The sequence below is a fragment of the Canis lupus genome, chromosome 23 (genome assembly GCF_011100685.1).
Source record: "Canis lupus familiaris isolate Mischka breed German Shepherd chromosome 23, alternate assembly UU_Cfam_GSD_1.0, whole genome shotgun sequence".
Taxonomy (NCBI): Eukaryota; Metazoa; Chordata; class Mammalia; order Carnivora; family Canidae; genus Canis; species Canis lupus.
This window is the reverse complement of record NC_049244.1, coordinates 7,255,147-7,271,507: the sequence shown is the minus strand read 5'-3', so window position 1 is coordinate 7,271,507 and position 16,361 is coordinate 7,255,147. Positions and strand designations below refer to the sequence as shown.

Below are 16,361 nucleotides of genomic sequence, written 5' to 3'. Positions count from 1 at the left end.
TCGATCCTGGGTCTCCAGGATCACACCCTGGGCTGACGGTGGTGCTAAACCGCTGAGCCACCCAGCCTGCCCAATAGAGGTCATCTTAATCAGAAGGAGAGCCTAAGGTCTAAGGCTAATTTAAGTTCTTTCCTTTGGGACTTCTGGTTCCTTCTATTTTATTATTAGTAACAGAGGTTAGTTACTTGCTTCTATCATGTTAGTTTTGATTTTCATTTTTTTGATTGAAGAAGTATTTCAGTAATAATTTTATATACTCCATAAAGAAATGCACACTTGTACAATTCAGTAAAAGAACTTCCAGTTCTTTTTATTGTTTTTGCATATCTAGTAAATTGGAAATAGTGAAAACTGCCTTCCCACTAAGTATATAGGTGTAATGTTAGGTTATATTTGTGTTTGAAAATATGTAATTCCTCCACCCAACCATGGCTCAACTAAAATTAACCTTAGCCTTAGGATTTATTTCTGAATTTTACTTCACTACCTTCTCTTTTGCTTATTGTGATTTTAGATGTTTTGTTTTTTGGTGTTGGTGATATATTTCCATAGCATTTTACATTTTATAGAAACTTTTATATCCATTTGACCTAGGAATAAATTTAATAAAAGAAGTACAGGAATTCATTGGAAGCCACAAAACATAGTGGAATGAAATTAAAGACCTGACTAAATGGAAAGACATCCCATGTTAATGGATTGGAATCTTAATAATTTGAAGATGGCAATATTTCCCAAATTGGTCTATAGATTCTATGTAATCTTTATCAAAATCTCAGCTGCCTTTTAAAAAAAAAATTGACATGCCGATCCTAAAATTTACATGGAAATATAAGGGACTTAGAATAGCCAGTAAAATCTTAAGAAGAACAAAGTTGAAAGATGCACTCTTCTCAATTTTAAAACTTCTGCAAATCTACAGTAATCAAGGCAATGTGATACAGACAGAAGGATATATCTATCTATGTATATAGATTTATATAGATAGATCATTGGAATAGCTTTGAGGGTCCACGCATAAACCCTTCCTTTTTGGTTGATTGGTTTTTGACAAGGCTGCCAAGGTCATTTAGTTGTGGAAAGAATAGTCTTTGCAACAAATGATCCTGAAACAAATGGATATCCATAGGCAATAGAATAATACTGGTACCCTGCCTCAGCACCATATATAAAAATTAGCTCAAAACGGACCATGGGTTTAAAAGTAAGAGCTAAAGTTGTAAAACTCTAAGAAGAAAACATAGGAATAAATCATTGAGATTTGGGGATAAGCAGTGCTTTCCTAGAAATGACATCAAATAGGAGTGCCTGGGTAGTACAGTCAGTTGAGCATCGGACTCTTGGTTTCTGCTCAGACCTGATCTCAGGGTTATGGGATTGAGCCTTCTGCTGGGCTCTGTGCTTAGCGTGGAATCTGCTTGGGTTTCTCTCTCCCTCTCCCTGTGCCACTCCTGCTTCTCTCTCTCTTTCTCTAAAAAATAAATCTTAAAAAAAAAAAAAAAGAAGAAATGACATCAAATTAAACAACAAAAGAAAAAATAGGTAAATCGACTTCCTCAAAAGTTTTTGTGCTTCAGAGAATACCATTTAAAAATGGTATGCAGAAATAGAAGTACTTTTTCTCTGACTTTTTCTTTGCCATTTTAATTTTCCCACTTCTTTATCCACTTGTAAGACAGTAATTATTATCTACATAGTGCTTTGCATATTTGCAGTACATATTTGTTGGGAAGAGAGGGTATGTATTTTTTTTTAAAGATTTATTTTAAAAAAATTTATTTATTTATTTATTTATTTATTTATTTATTTATTTATTTATTTATTTATTTATGCGAGAGAGAGAGAGAGAGAGGCAGAGACACAGGAGGAGGGAGAAGCAGGCGCCATGCCAGGAGCCCAACGCGGGACTCGATCCCGGGACCCCAGGATCGCGCCCTGGGCCAAAGGCAGGCGCTAAACCGCTGAGCCACCCAGGGATCCCCTGTATTTTATTTAAAGATTTTATTTGAGAGAGTGAGCATGATCAGGCGGAGGGGCAAAGGGAGAAGGGAGAGAGAGAAGCAGACTCCTTGTTGAGCAGGGAGCCTGACACGGGGCTCATTTTGGAATGCATCCCCAAGAAAACAAAAACAAACAAAAAAGATAAAATAATGAATAGAAGAGGGATGCCTGGGTGGCTCAGCAGTTGAGCGTCTGCCTTTGGCGTAGGGCGTGATCCTGGAGTTCCGGGATGGAGTCCCACATCGGGCTCTCTGCATGGAGCCTGCTTCTCCCTCTGCCTGTGTCTCTCCCTTTCTCTCTGTGTCTCTCGTGAGTAAATAAAATCTTAAAGAAAAATAATAGAGGAATGGACAAAGGGATAGTGGGTGATAAAGTACAGTAACATATTAACAGCGGAATCCAAGTAGTAAGTATATGAGTGTTAATAGTAGAACCCTTTTCAACTATTCTGTTAGTTTCAAAATGTGTATAATAAATGTTGTAGGGGATCCCTGGGTGGCGCAGCGGTTTGGCGCCTGCCTTTGGCCCAGGGCGCGATCCTGGAGACCCAGGATCGAGTCCCACGTCGGGCTCCCGGTGCACGGAGCCTGCTTCTCCCTCTGCCTGTGTCTCTGCCTCTTTCTCTCTCTCTCTGTGACTATCATAAATAAATAAAAATTAAAAAAAAAAAGTGTTGTAGGGGCAGCCCTGGTGGCGCAGCGGTTTAGCGCCGCCTGCAGCCCAGGGCGCGATCCTGGAGACCTGGGATCAAGTCCTACATCGGGCTCCCTGCATGGAGCCTGCTTCTCCCTCTGCCTGTGTCTCTGCCTCTCTCTCGCTCTCTCTGAATGAATAAATAAATAAATAAATCTTAAAAAAAATGTAAAAAAGAATAACTGAGAAAGGCAGATGACTTAAGTGAACAAAAGGCATGGGAAATGGTCATTTTAATTAAAAAAAAAATCTTGATTTGAAACCCAAAAGGAAAGCAGAGGTAGTCACAGTATGGAAGAATACCAATAGTAATAGTATACATTTGGAAGATTATAGGCAAAGGAGGGAATGCCTCCATTACTGGCTAGAAGAGAAAAAAACGAAGCGGGAAGGGCAGGGGCAGGAGCAAAGTGGGAGGGGGGCAGACAGGAGAAAAGAATTAACTCTTAAAAGACATCAATCCTACAAATATCTAGATGAGGACATTACACAAAATGGATAAATCATTAACAGAACCTACAGAAAGGATAAAAGGTACATCTAGAAATTGAGGCAAAGTACAAAATGAAAATATGTATATGTGAGGCAACACTGGAAGACCTGGCGGGCTATGAAAGATAGATAGATGCTAAACACTAAATCTCAAGAAAGTATTAGAACCTATAACGGTTAAACTCATATTTTACAAAACATAATGCCTACAAAGGGTCAGTGAGAACCTGCATAATCCCATCTTCCACTTCCACATTTGGTAGTCCTAGGAGTAGCAAAAATGTTTCTTAACAGACTGAACCACTCATGCGCCCCATATATTTTATTTTATAGCAATTTTCTAATTTTAGAACCTAAAATTTAAAAAAATTATATCTTTATTGCATGTTTTCCTATTTCTCTCTTGTCTTTGGTTTTATCTTTGTTCTTTGCTGCCTAAGCTTTTGTTGTTCTCCCTAGTACTTCTTTTCCTGTTTTCTACTTTATTTTTTTTTATTTTTTATTTTTTTAAAGATTTTATTTATTTATTCATGATAGTCACACAAAGAGAGAGAGAGGCAGAGACACAGGCAGAGGGAGAAGCAGGCTCCATGCAGGGAGCCCGACGTGGGATTTGATCCCGGGTCTCCAGGATCACGCCCTGGGCCAAAGGCAGGCGCCAAACCGCTGCGCCGCCCAGGGATCCCCTGTTTTCTACTTTATTGCACACTTTTAAGTCTGACCTGTCCTCAGCAATATGTAATTTTCTATCTCCCTCCCTTTTATCCTCTGAATGTATGTTCATACACACATTTCTGAGGTACTTTTATTTTTTTTATTTTTTTATTTTTTTGAGTATAGTTGACACCGAGATACTTTTTAAAAGGCATAGGGAAGGGGATTAAAATTAAAATTAAAAATGCCTTACTTTGGGATCCCTGGGTGGCACAGTGGTTTAGCGCCTGCCTTTGGCCCAGGGCGCAATCCTGGAGACCCGGGATCGAATCCCACATCGGGCTCCCGGTGCATGGAGCCTGCTTCTCCTTCTGCCTATGTCTCTGCCTCTCTCTGTGTGACTATCATAAATAAATAAAAATTAAAAAAAATGTTTAAAAAATGCCTTCTCAGGCATAATAAGAACGCAGTTGTTGGTTAAAAGTACACCTTCATAATTTGGTTTCTGCACAGTTGATGAAAATAGTATTGTAAATCATGTCGAACATACAGCTCGTGAGAGTTCATTTATTTAAAAATGGTTAACAAGGAAAGAAGTACAACCATTGGCATGTCATCTTATGAAAGGAGGAAATGGAAAGATGATCAATTGTTTTGGATGTAGGAGAATATTACGTATTCAAAATAGATTAAAAAAAACAAAAACAAAAACAAAATAGATTTTAAGGAACATTTTTAGAGATGAGATTTAGTTTGAGATTTAGTTTGTGTTTAGCATCTATCTTTCATAGCCCGCCAGGTCTTCCAGTGTTGCCTCACATATACATATTTTCATTTTGTACTTTGCCTCAATTTCTAGATGTACCTTTTATCCTTTCTGTAGGTTCTGTTAATGATTTATCCATTTTGTGTAATGTCCTCATCTAGATATTTGTAGGATTGATGTCTTTTAAGAGTTAATTCTTTTCTCCTGTCTGCCCCCCTCCCACTTTGCTCCTGCCCCTGCCCTTCCCGCTTCGTTTTTTTCTCTTCTAGCCAGTAATGGAGGCATTCCCTCCTTTGCCTATAATCTTCCAAATGTATACTATTACTATTGGTATTCTTCCATACTGTGACTACCTCTGCTTTCCTTTTGGGTTTCAAATCAAGATTTTTTTTTTAATTAAAATGACCATTTCCCATGCCTTTTGTTCACTTAAGTCATCTGCCTTTCTCAACCAGTTATTTTTTTACAACACTTTATTATACACATTTTGAAACTAACAATAGTTGAAAAGGGTTCTACTATTAACACTCATGTACTTACTACTTGGATTCCATTGTTAATATTTTACTGTACTTTATTATCCACTATCCCTTTGTCCATTCCTCTATTCATTATTATTATATCTTTTTTGTTTGTTTTTGTTTTCTTGGTGGTACATTTCAAAATAAGCAGCCGATATCAGTAAACTTCAATCCTAAATATTTTTTTAAATTATTATTTATTTAAATTTATTTATTCATGAGAGACACACACAGAGACGCAGAGACATAGGCAGAGGGAGAAGCAGGCTCCATGCAGGGAGCCCAAAGTGGGACTCAATCCCAGGACCCTGGGATCATGACCTGAGCCGAAGGCAGATGCTCAGCAACTGAGCCACCCAGGTGTGCTTCAACCCTAAATATTTTACCATGTGTAAAATATGTCTAATATTAGGTTAACTAGAGGAAAGTGTTTAGAGGAATTTTTTTTTTTTGAGTTAGAATTTACATCGAAAGATTTGCATGGATCCTAAGTGTATCATTTAATGACCTCTGTCTTCTAAGTCATTTGTGTTCTCATAAGACAACTTCCATTATAAGGCCATGCTTTAGAAACTTGTGTATTCATTTGGATTTTCAAAAATAGACTTTGAATGTCACAAAGTACCTTAAACATTTCTTCTTTTTAATTTTTTATGTAAATAATAATAAATATAATAATTATAATTAAAGGTATTTTTATTTTTTCTAGATTGTTCCATGCTTCAGCAAATATTCTTAGCATTGCCATGATTTTATATAATACACTATGGAGGAAATAACTTGAGGATGTTTTTGTTTACTTAAAAGTACAAGAATATAAAGAAAGGCAAGGATTGTTCTTTTGTATACTTCATAAGCTAAGTATGTAAAAGAGGTAGTTAATTCAAGACACTTGAAACATTTGAAACATTTATGGAGTGCTTTATAGGTTTATTATGTGCTTCTATGTACCTGAATTCACTTGAGCTCACATTAATCATGTTGGATAGGTGGACAGTTGTATCTGCTCTGTAAGTGAAGAAACCAAGCCTCAGGTAGGGGAAAGGGCATTGCAGCAGTTAAATGCAGATCCTCTCACTTTATATTTCGTCTAGTGGCAACAGCTGAAGTTCCACTCAGTCTTTAGTTCCAGTGCCATTCCAGATATTGGATTTGCTGATGAATAGAGACCGAATGTTTTATTGCATAGACTAGTGTTAACTGTAGTGACGACTTTGATGCAAAGGCTTATGCCAATATTTTGAGTTCCCCATAATGAAATACTCAGATATAAGGAAGCTGCAACTATTGGGATCCAAATGGAACTCTAAGTGTGTTATATTTAGAATGTGACATACTGATATCACATACCTATTTTGTTTTCACAAGAGTGAACAATATCATGATTGAGATGCCACTTAATGTGGCAAAATGCCTATTTCAGAAATGTATTATGTGAGAAGCTCATTGGAGAAAAGAAAGTTTTATTGATATATCTATCTTGGAAGTTTTCTATTTCACAACATCCTTGAAGGACTTCCCCTTCTTTCCCATAGATCCTTAATGACAAAACCATCTGGAGAAAATCAGGTTGACATTGTCTGGGTAATGGACCTGACAAAAATGTGGGCAGTTTTGTTTTTGTCAGTGGATGTAAAGGTTTAAATCTTCATTTGGTTAATACCATCAAGGAAAAGCTAGAAGAGATTAATATGGCTCCTGAAGAAAAGTATTCTTGAGGAAACCTTGCGATAGCAACTTACTGAAAGTCCTTTAGGATCAGCAACTGGAAATAATCTGTTTGAGATCACCTTTTGAGTCTATATCCTTATTTTTGTCATTTTTTTTTTTAAGATTTATTTATTTATGATAGACATAGAGAGAGAGGCAGAGACACAGGCAGAGGGAGAAGCAGGCTCCATGCAGGGAGCCCGACGTGGGATTCGATCCCGGGTCTCCAGGATCGCGCCCTGGGCCAAAGGCAGGCGCTAAACCGCTGCGCCACCCAGGGATCCCCTGTTTTTGTCATTTTGAAGATAGATTGCATAGGACCTGAAAACCTTTTTCTAATATTAGTAAGGATGTCTGCCTAGAGAGTACAAATCATGTAATTCTTTAAAAAATATTAGATTGTTTTTGACATAGTTAATCGTTGATCTACCTCCTGTGCACCTGAAAAAGGTGACAGGACCTGGCCAATGAATCAGGTAAATACCTAGATACTCTGTAGATAGGACCAGAAGGATGAGAAAACAGAACATTGTTCCCATTTGCTGCTTATCCTATGCCTTTGTCTCTTGTCATCTTTCTCTCAGGGCTGGCTAGCTTAGAGCCTGTTGAAACAGTTTTGTTTTGAGGAAAAGATAATTTTTAGGAAAAGATAATCTTTTATGTAAATCTGTGTGCTAGAAGTATCCTGGCAGGTCTGAGGTTTAAGGCAATGTTTGTTAGAGAAAGAAGGAAATGGATTATGGAAAAGAAAGGAGGCAAATATCCATTCAAAAGAGTGCCACCAGCAGTGTCTTCATCAGATAGTGTGTCTCAGCTGTATACTATATGGTATCTAATTTGGGTGTGATCCACTTTGGGGCCGCTTTATTCTTTGAGTCTTGAATCTGGATTTATCTATCTAGTTGTTTATTTATTTTTAAGTGCATCTCTCTTTCCCCAGTGTTATTGAAATGCTAGAGAATCAAGAAGAAGAAAAAAAAAAGTGCAGCCATAATTCTTTCCTCCTAATGAAACCACTGTTACACTCTTGATAAAATCTTCATTTCTTATTCTGTAATTATTTTTTTGTTCCTGGAATTAGAAAATGCCTCTTTTTGTTTCCTGTTTTTTTGGAATGTCTTTGAATGTGTCCTCGGAAGGCCGGCTGAAGGACGAATATATTGGGTGATATCACGGTGGTATCAGTTAAATTGTTGTGCCAGGTCTTTGAAAAGTACTACATCCTGCTTTTTTTCTCAGTAGGTGACTAGTACTTGTACATCATTACTATTAAGTGTCTGATCTTTAAAATGATGCTGAAGGTAAGGGTGATGGGAGACTTCTGAAAAAAACAACAACACTGAGCTTTTCAGAAATTTTCCACATTTGTGGCTGGGACTTCTCAGCTGCTGCTTTCAGACACACATTCCTTCTCTTCATTTCCATTTGAAGGAGTCCTTTCTTATCATATCCAGATAAATTTTCTATGGCAGAGTAATGAACTATCATCAGTCTTCATTCTGATTGACAAACATAGCATGTTAGCTATGTGGGAATAAGAAATGGTGTCAGATAAGAGGGGAATGCCCTGAATTTTCATTAGAGAGAACTTTTTTTTTTTTAATAAACACTGAATTGATGAAGTGGTTCTGTTTTATTTTGCCTGAACCAAGTGAATTCCAACACATGAAAGTCATTTGGAGTTTTAATATAGTTTATTCTACTGGGACAGACTTACTTGAGAATTCCTTTGTGACTCACAGTGTAATGAAATTTCACCAGCTTATTTTGTTAAAGCTAGGGGAAAAAATTAAGTAAATGGGTATTTTGCTAAATGAGCTATACTTCTCAGGAATATGTATAGGAAAGAAGGAAGTCATGCAAATTGGGATGCATTTTCTTATGGGACTCTTTAATTTCAAATGCCATGTGTTTCAAAGGTCAGATGATCTTTATTATCCTTATTATTTAATCCTGGTAGATGAGCTTTTCTTCTCTCTTTGTAAAAATGGGTCTATTTCATGATAACAGCAACAATATTAGATCCATAGATATATTCTTAATCGTTGGCCTATGTCAGTTTTGTTTGTCACTGTATCTTTGGCACTTTCCACAGTATCTGGCAGTTACAAGCACTCAGATATTGCTTGGACAGTGTTGGTTATTGTTAATTGCAGAATAATAAATCTTCATTTGTTCTTTTATGTGGTAATTGTTTAATTGGAATTGTTTCTTAAATACACTAAAAAGCCAGCTTACCGGGGCAGCCCGGGTGGCTCAGCGGTTTAGCGCCGCCTTCATTCAGCACAGGGCCTGATCCTGGAGACCTGGGATCGAGTCCCACATGGAGCCTGCTTCTCCCTCTGCCTGTGTCTCTGCCTCTGTCTCTCTCTCTCTCTGTGTCTCCCATGAATAAATAAATAAAATGTTAAAAAAAAAAAAAAAAGCCAGCTTACTTTTGTAAGTTTAAGGTTCTATCTTAAAATTTCTTGAATATGTTCTTTCAAAGCTTTAGAATGAATGACCTTCTGAAATGTTTTTTGCTTTGGGATAGAAATAAGTTTTAGAAACAGCTGTAGTAATTTTAAAGAAGAATTACTGCTGACTGCAGTTTTCTGAGGCTAATGTTTCAAAGTGTTCTTTTTTTTAGATTTATTTATTTACTTGAGAGAAAGAGTGCGTGCGTGTGTGGGGAGGTGGAGGGGTGCGAGCAGTGGGAAGGAATCTCCAGCAGACTCCTCACCAAGCCTTAGGTGGGGATTAATCTCACAACCCTGAGATCTTGACCTGAGCCAAAATCAAGATTTGGCTACTCAACTGACTGAGCACCCAGGCGCCCCTATAACACATTTTTATAGGTTGCTGTCTATGGGTAGCATGGTAAAAAGAATTGGGAGATTTAATAATTAGTATAAATTTAAGTATTCTAAAATTTGTTGGAATAATTTGATAGTGAGGAAAAAGTATTTGGTGACTAATTTATATGTAAATACATAAATATAAGTTCTCTTTTCTAAAAGTGAATGTATGAAGAAGCTTTAAAATGGTACAAAGAGTAACATCCTAAGTTAATTCTGTTTCTTTTTATTTCAGGGTTGAAAACAGTGAGATCACATTTCACAGTTAAAAAAAACTTAAGAAGACAATATGGGGACTCCTGGTTCTGGAAGGAAAAGGACACCTGTAAAAGACCGATTTTCTGCAGAAGATGAAGCTTTGAGTAACATTGCCAGAGAGGTGTGTCTGGAAAACCCCCTCTCAACATTGAGTTGCCTAGTTGAGAATGTTGTAAAAATGCTGGGTTGGGGGTGGGGGTGGCAGCAGGATATATATATAGACTTTCATTTACTGAGCTAGTTTCAGAATGCTGACTGTAAAGAAGATGTTATATCTGGCCTCTAAATAGTATATTAGAATAAAATATAGTTACAGTTACCATCTTTTTATTTGAATATCTGTTTTTAATCCAAAATTAATTTTTCATTTTATTTTTTGTGGATTACTTTGAGGTATCTATAATGTTTTGAAATTTATAATTATTCTTCACTATTGAAACTTAAGGTCATTAAATTGTGGAAAATATGGTAACTATATTATAGAAATGCTCGTGGTCTACACAGTTAACATATTTCAGGAGGCACTGTATAAATGTTGACAGAAACAGTCCTTATTTGGTGTCTGCCCAGATTCAGTTGTTTTAGCTGTTTTTTGAAATACTGCAGTGGAATTTTTATGTTTAACTTTCAGCTAGTACCAGAGCTTCTGGAGCATTTTTGTTTCGGTTTGTTGACAACTCAGAAGAAAGAAAAAAATGGAAAGGGTTGTCACCTATTGAATCACTGGCAACATTTCCTGTTGCATATTGGAAATTTAAGATAACTCCCAGCTGTGATTTCTTAGTGAGGTGCCAACTTTGTTTCAGACACTGACTCTATCTGCAGCTGCAGACCTGACCATAAATTAATCTGGTGCAGGAATTGGTTAGAACATTATTAAATTATATTCTTTTTGTGAGGATTAGTCCTTCACCACTTCCTCTTTGTTATTCTTGGTAAATAGCTCATTTAGGACTGTTGCTATTTCCTTTGACATATTATGCAGTCTCTTTTTGATCCAGCTCATTGTTACATTTTTCCTTGGTAAGCTACTTAGTTAGCTTTTGACTTGGATGTCAGATTGTGTAGAGGGATATTTGAAGCAAAGAAAAGTTGCCTGAAAACTGTTGACAAAATTGTGATATTACTTTAACAAAATTACTTAAAAAAAATCAAGTGAGATATTTTTGGATAAAACGATAAAAGATACTTTAAAATGAAGTGAAAATGAGATACAAGGATCTTAAGTATTTGCACAGATGAAGCATTTTGGGAGCCACATAGTTTTATTTGAAAACTGAAACTACTCAAAATGTTTATTTCCCAAATTAGAGGGATTTACCCAGATTTCTATAAGGAGAGAAAAATGTTGGCACCTTCTAGGCTTTTTTCTACTGTCACTAAATATTTGAGCTCTTTTTTTTTGAATCTATGATGCTTTGTTTGCAAAAGTGGGTGCATTCTAAACATTTAACACTTGAGTGTTTTCTATGTTACAAACATTTCTAAGCATTTAAACTGCATTATTTTAATCTTCACAGAATTCTGAGATTAGTTTTATTATTATCTCCATTTTAACAGACAAAGAAACCATTGCACAGAAATGTTAAGTATCTTTTCTAAAGAAGCCATTGCACAGAAATGTTAAGTATCTTTTCTAAGGTCACACAGCCAGAAAATGGCAGGGCTTGGGTTCAAACACATGAAGTCTGGCTCCAAAGTCTGAGCATTTAACTACTCTTTGTGCTATACTGTTTCTGAATATTCTCCAACTCTCCCATTAATAGTTTGTGTTTTGCTAACTTTCCCTGATTTTGAAAGTACTTACACATCTTGATTCTCACAATAAGCTTATGAGTTAGGAAGGATAGGGGTTATTATTAGCCTTATTCATAGATAAGGAAACAGACAAAGCTGAGAGATAAATGTCTAAAAGGTTTCAGTGCTGGGGCTCAAATTCAGCTACTTAAAGCCATTGTTTATTCTACTATACCACACTGCTTCCAGAGAGGAAGGCTTTGGAGAGTTCTAAGTGTGGCCCTGAATCCTGGCTCTACTAGTTGCTTGTTGAGTAATTTTGTTAAGTAACTACTATAGTAAGACTTCAGTTTCCTCATCTGTAAAATGGGAATAATATTGTCTTGTATTACAGGGCTGTTGTGATGATTAAAGGAAATAAAGCATGTAAACCTTTAGCATACTGTTAGGCTTGCAGTGGACTATTTTGTTGCTATTTAGTAAGTCAGAATTGAAAGTGATACTAGAGGTAAAATGGTCTTTTTTGAAAAATAAATTCATTAAGATAGGGGTTCTAAAACATGGTTGATCACCAGACACTCTCAGGGAACTGTTTCTTTTTCTTTTCTTTTTTTTTCTTAAGATTTTATTTATTTATTTATGAGAGACACATACACACACAGAGGCAGAGACACAGGCAGAGAGAGAAGCAGGCTCCATGTAGGAAGCCCCTTGTGGGACTCGATTCAGGGACTCCTGGATCACACCCCGAGCTGAAGGCAGATGCTCAACCTCTGAGCCACCCAGGCGTCCCCGAGGGAACTGTTTCAATGGACAGAGCCCCGGGCCTTACTTGTACTTGCTAAATCTGAATCTGTGGGGGTTGAGCTCAGAAACCTGTATTTAAGTGTGTGTGTGTATGCATGCATGCATGCACACACAGGTACAGACACATACACACTTTTGTTCCTGGGATCTTTTTTTTTTTTTTTTTTAAGATTTTATTTATTTATTCATGAGAGACACAGAGATAGAGGCAGAGACACAGAGATAAAGAGAGGCAGAGACACAGGCAGAGGGAGAAGCAGGCTCCATGCAGGAAGCCTGACATGGGACTTGATCCTGAGACTCCAGGATCACACTCCAGACCAAAGGCAGGTGCTAAACTGCTGAGCCACCCAGGGATCCCCTGTTCCTGGGATCTTGCTGGCCAGTCGGATTTGGGAACCATAAACTAAAATATACAGAAGATCCTATCCTGGATAGTCAGTTTTTTATACCTGCAAGTGGTTTTCCTCCCTGTACATTATTATTTTGCTATACATAATTTAGCTTAATCCAGTTATTAAATTACAAGTTATAGTATAATAATAAGCATTATTCTAAAAGGATTTAGAAGGCCAGTATTTTTAGTTTTTCTATTTTCTAATTTCTAATAGAATATTTTCTATTCTATTTTCAGCATTCTGAATATGAGTATGCCAGTTCTTACTAACCTGGTCAAAAGGCTCAGCTTAACCGTCCATATGAAAAGGCCAGTTTTTATTAAGTTTCAAGATTTTTATTTGCATGAGTGCCTAGTATGTGATGTAGTAGTTCGAAAAGCTAAGAGGAAATAGATTTAGCAGTTTTAATAATTCCTTCATACATTTCTTGTAATTCTTTTTCTTTCCTTTAAAGTTTTCATAGCCAATTCTTAATTGTGCATTCATATATTACATGGTTGACTTTTGCAGCTGATCCCTAATCCTTATTTTCTCCCATATGATCATCCCTTTCATAAAGCCAAAAAACAAAAATAAAAACAAAAAAAACTCATGCCTGAAGTTAGGAACAAACAGCAATAATGAACAGAACTCCCATAATGATTAAAAAGGACAAATAGCTTAATCCTCCTTTAAATTGTTAAATCTCAATTTGTTAATTTGTGTTTTCTCACTTCAAATTGTTTTTTGAGGTAGATCAGGGATGCCGTAAATAAAGAAAAATAACCTCTTTGTCCTCCTGCTTACTATTTGCTCAGGTTTTTTTGCTCCTCAGTTGGCCCCAAGTCAGGGAACTGGAGGAAATGAGGAGGAAAAGAAACAGAAGGCAGGGATGCCTGGGTGGCTCAGTGGTTTAGCATCTGCCTTAGGCCCAGGGCATGATCCTGGAGTCCCCAGATCGAGTCCCATATGAGGCTCCCTGCATGGAGCCTGCTTCTCCCTCTGCCTACGTCTCTGCCTCTCTCTGTATCTCTCATGAATAAATAAATAAAATCTAAAAAAAAAAAAAATAAATCTTTAAAAACAGAAACAAAAGGCATAAATATTCTGTAAACTGGATAATTTGCATGTTAAAATATGGAACTGAGTACATTGTGGTAAAACACACATAACATAAAACTTACCATATTAGCCATTTTTAAAGTGTAGGGTTTTGTGGCCTTACGTACATTTACATTGTTGTGGAACCATTATCCACCCATCTAGAGAAATCTTCATTTTGATTTGTAATCAAAATGTAAGACCTGTGTACACTGTAAAAAGATGTTTAGATGTTTGAAGACTGCTCTGTGAAGTCAGGAATGTGGATGGATTTAGAAGTCCCATCCTGTCTGTAGTAGGTATGTTGCTGTTCTGTGAGGGAAACATGGGCTGCCACAGCTTTGGAAGAGCTCAGGAGAGCAGTGTCAGAAGGGGTCACCAGCAAGTTCTCTATGGTGTCAGAGGGCCAGTCCGCATACTTTTTTTCTTGCTCGCTTGGCTTTGATTGTTCCACAGGTTTGGGGGAAATGCATCTGGAGGGTTGACTTTAAGTGAAAATTACCTGAAAGCACAGAGTGTATCAAATTGGGAACCCTTGGACAGCTCACTCTCCAAAGGAGAATGAGGGTAGCATGGAAGCCATGTATGCTGCCTTACTGTGGTTAGTTTGGCAAATGTTACGGTGAGTGTTCCCAGGAAAAGAAATTAAGCCTTTTGAAGGGATAGCAAACAGTCTTTTTAAGGCATCACAGAAGCCTAGAATATTACTGAGCTCCTCGTTTTAGAGCTGCAGATATGAAGAAAACATGTTCTATGCATATTTCTCCAAATGAAAGTTAATCAGAATGTTGCTTATTTTTGGACTTTATGATCTGAGAGTCCCTCTAGCTCTAAAATTCTGTGAGTTCTCTTGAGATCCAGAACCCACAGAGATTCATGCTCATAATGTATAGTTCTCTTAAATCTAAAAGATCAATGACAAACATAGAAATTGATAAAATTTTAAAGGAGTTGGGGAATTTAGCAAATGGAGTTTTCAGAGACTTTTGTTGTTGAGCAGAATGTACATGTAGACATATTGGGTGCATACACCTACTTATAATAAGGAAGAAGGGAAAATTTTCTGACTTTTTGACATTTGTGGCTGCTAGGGCTTTTAGATTTCATTTTTTAGAAAAAAGATTAAAAAAAAAAGTTTATTGAGAGAGTGAGCACATGAGCAGGGGGAGGGGCAGAGGAGAGGGAGAGTGAGAGAATCCTCAAGCAGGTGGATATCATGGAGCCTGATACCATGACCTGAGCCAAAATCAAGAGTTGTACACTTAACTGAACCACCCAGGTGCTTCCAGATTTCATTTTTCAAAATAGTTTTATTGAGATATAATTCATCTATTTGAAATGTACAATTCAGTGGTTTTTGGTATTTTACCATATTAATTTTTTAGAAGTTGTGATTATAATGTGCATAATAAAATTTTCCATTTTAACTATTTTCAGACTATAATTCAGTGGCATTCATTGCATTTACAGTGTTGTATAAACCATCACCACTTTCCCTTTCTAAAACCTTTTCATCATCCCAGACAGAAAGTCTGTAACCATTAAGTAATACCTCCCCATTTCCCCCTCCTCTGGAACCTGGTAACCTTTAATCTACTTTATGTCTGTATTAATTTATCTAATTCTGAATATTTCATTAAGTGGAATTTACAGTTTTTTTCCTTTTGTATCTCGCTTTTTTCTCTTATTGTAATGACTTCAAGATTCATCCATGTTGTAGCATGAATAAGAACTTCATTCCTTCCCTCTCCCCACCTTCAAATAACTTCCATTCCTTTTTTAAGGCTGAGTAATTTTCCACTATATTTATATAATACATTTTGTCTATCCATTTATCTATTGATGGATGCTTGGTTGAATTTCATTTTGCTGGCTATGGAAGTCACAGGCATCTCAGGCATCTAGTAGTGAGAACCAGAAATCTGCAGGTTTTGTTTATATATTAGCGGCCTGAACAGAAGGATACAAAGACAAGAATTGTGCTTAAGATACTGCCCAGGGTTATTGTTTTATGGAATGATAACCATGATTGCTTGGTAGAACTAATGATCTCATAGTTTCTCACTATTTTACTTGAGTAATTTATTTATTTTTAGGGCATGGCAATTAAGGATTAAAAACTTGCCAAGGATAGCAGCTTTTGAAAATGCAAAGAATTACCATAATCACATTATTTATGGGTGTTAATACCATCTTTCATTTAAGAGTAGAGTTTAAAGAGGCACCTGGGTTGCTCAGTTGGTTTAGCATTCAACTGGTGATCTCAGCTCAGGTCTTGATCTCAGGATCATGATGGAGCCCCGCTCCCCCCCCCCATCCCCCACAAAAAAAAAAGAAAAAAAAAGAAGAGAGTTTTCAAAAACTGCACAAATTTAATTAATTTATTTATTCATGAGAGACAGAGACA

The 16,361-nt window shown here is 36.7% G+C and overlaps 1 protein-coding gene across 27 annotated transcripts in view; it reads left to right on the top strand.

The window, feature by feature from the left end:
- Positions 1-16,361, top strand: part of LRRFIP2 (LRR binding FLII interacting protein 2) — a 108,325-nt gene that overhangs the window by 14,191 nt on the left and 77,773 nt on the right. For all 27 annotated transcript variants that reach the window (XM_038570377.1, XM_038570400.1, XM_038570398.1 and 24 more), the window contains exon 2: positions 9,910-10,053. In XM_038570377.1, coding sequence (XP_038426305.1) covers positions 9,964-10,053 — 90 coding nt within the window. In that variant the 5' untranslated portion in view covers positions 9,910-9,963. The remainder of the gene's footprint in view (positions 1-9,909; positions 10,054-16,361) is intronic.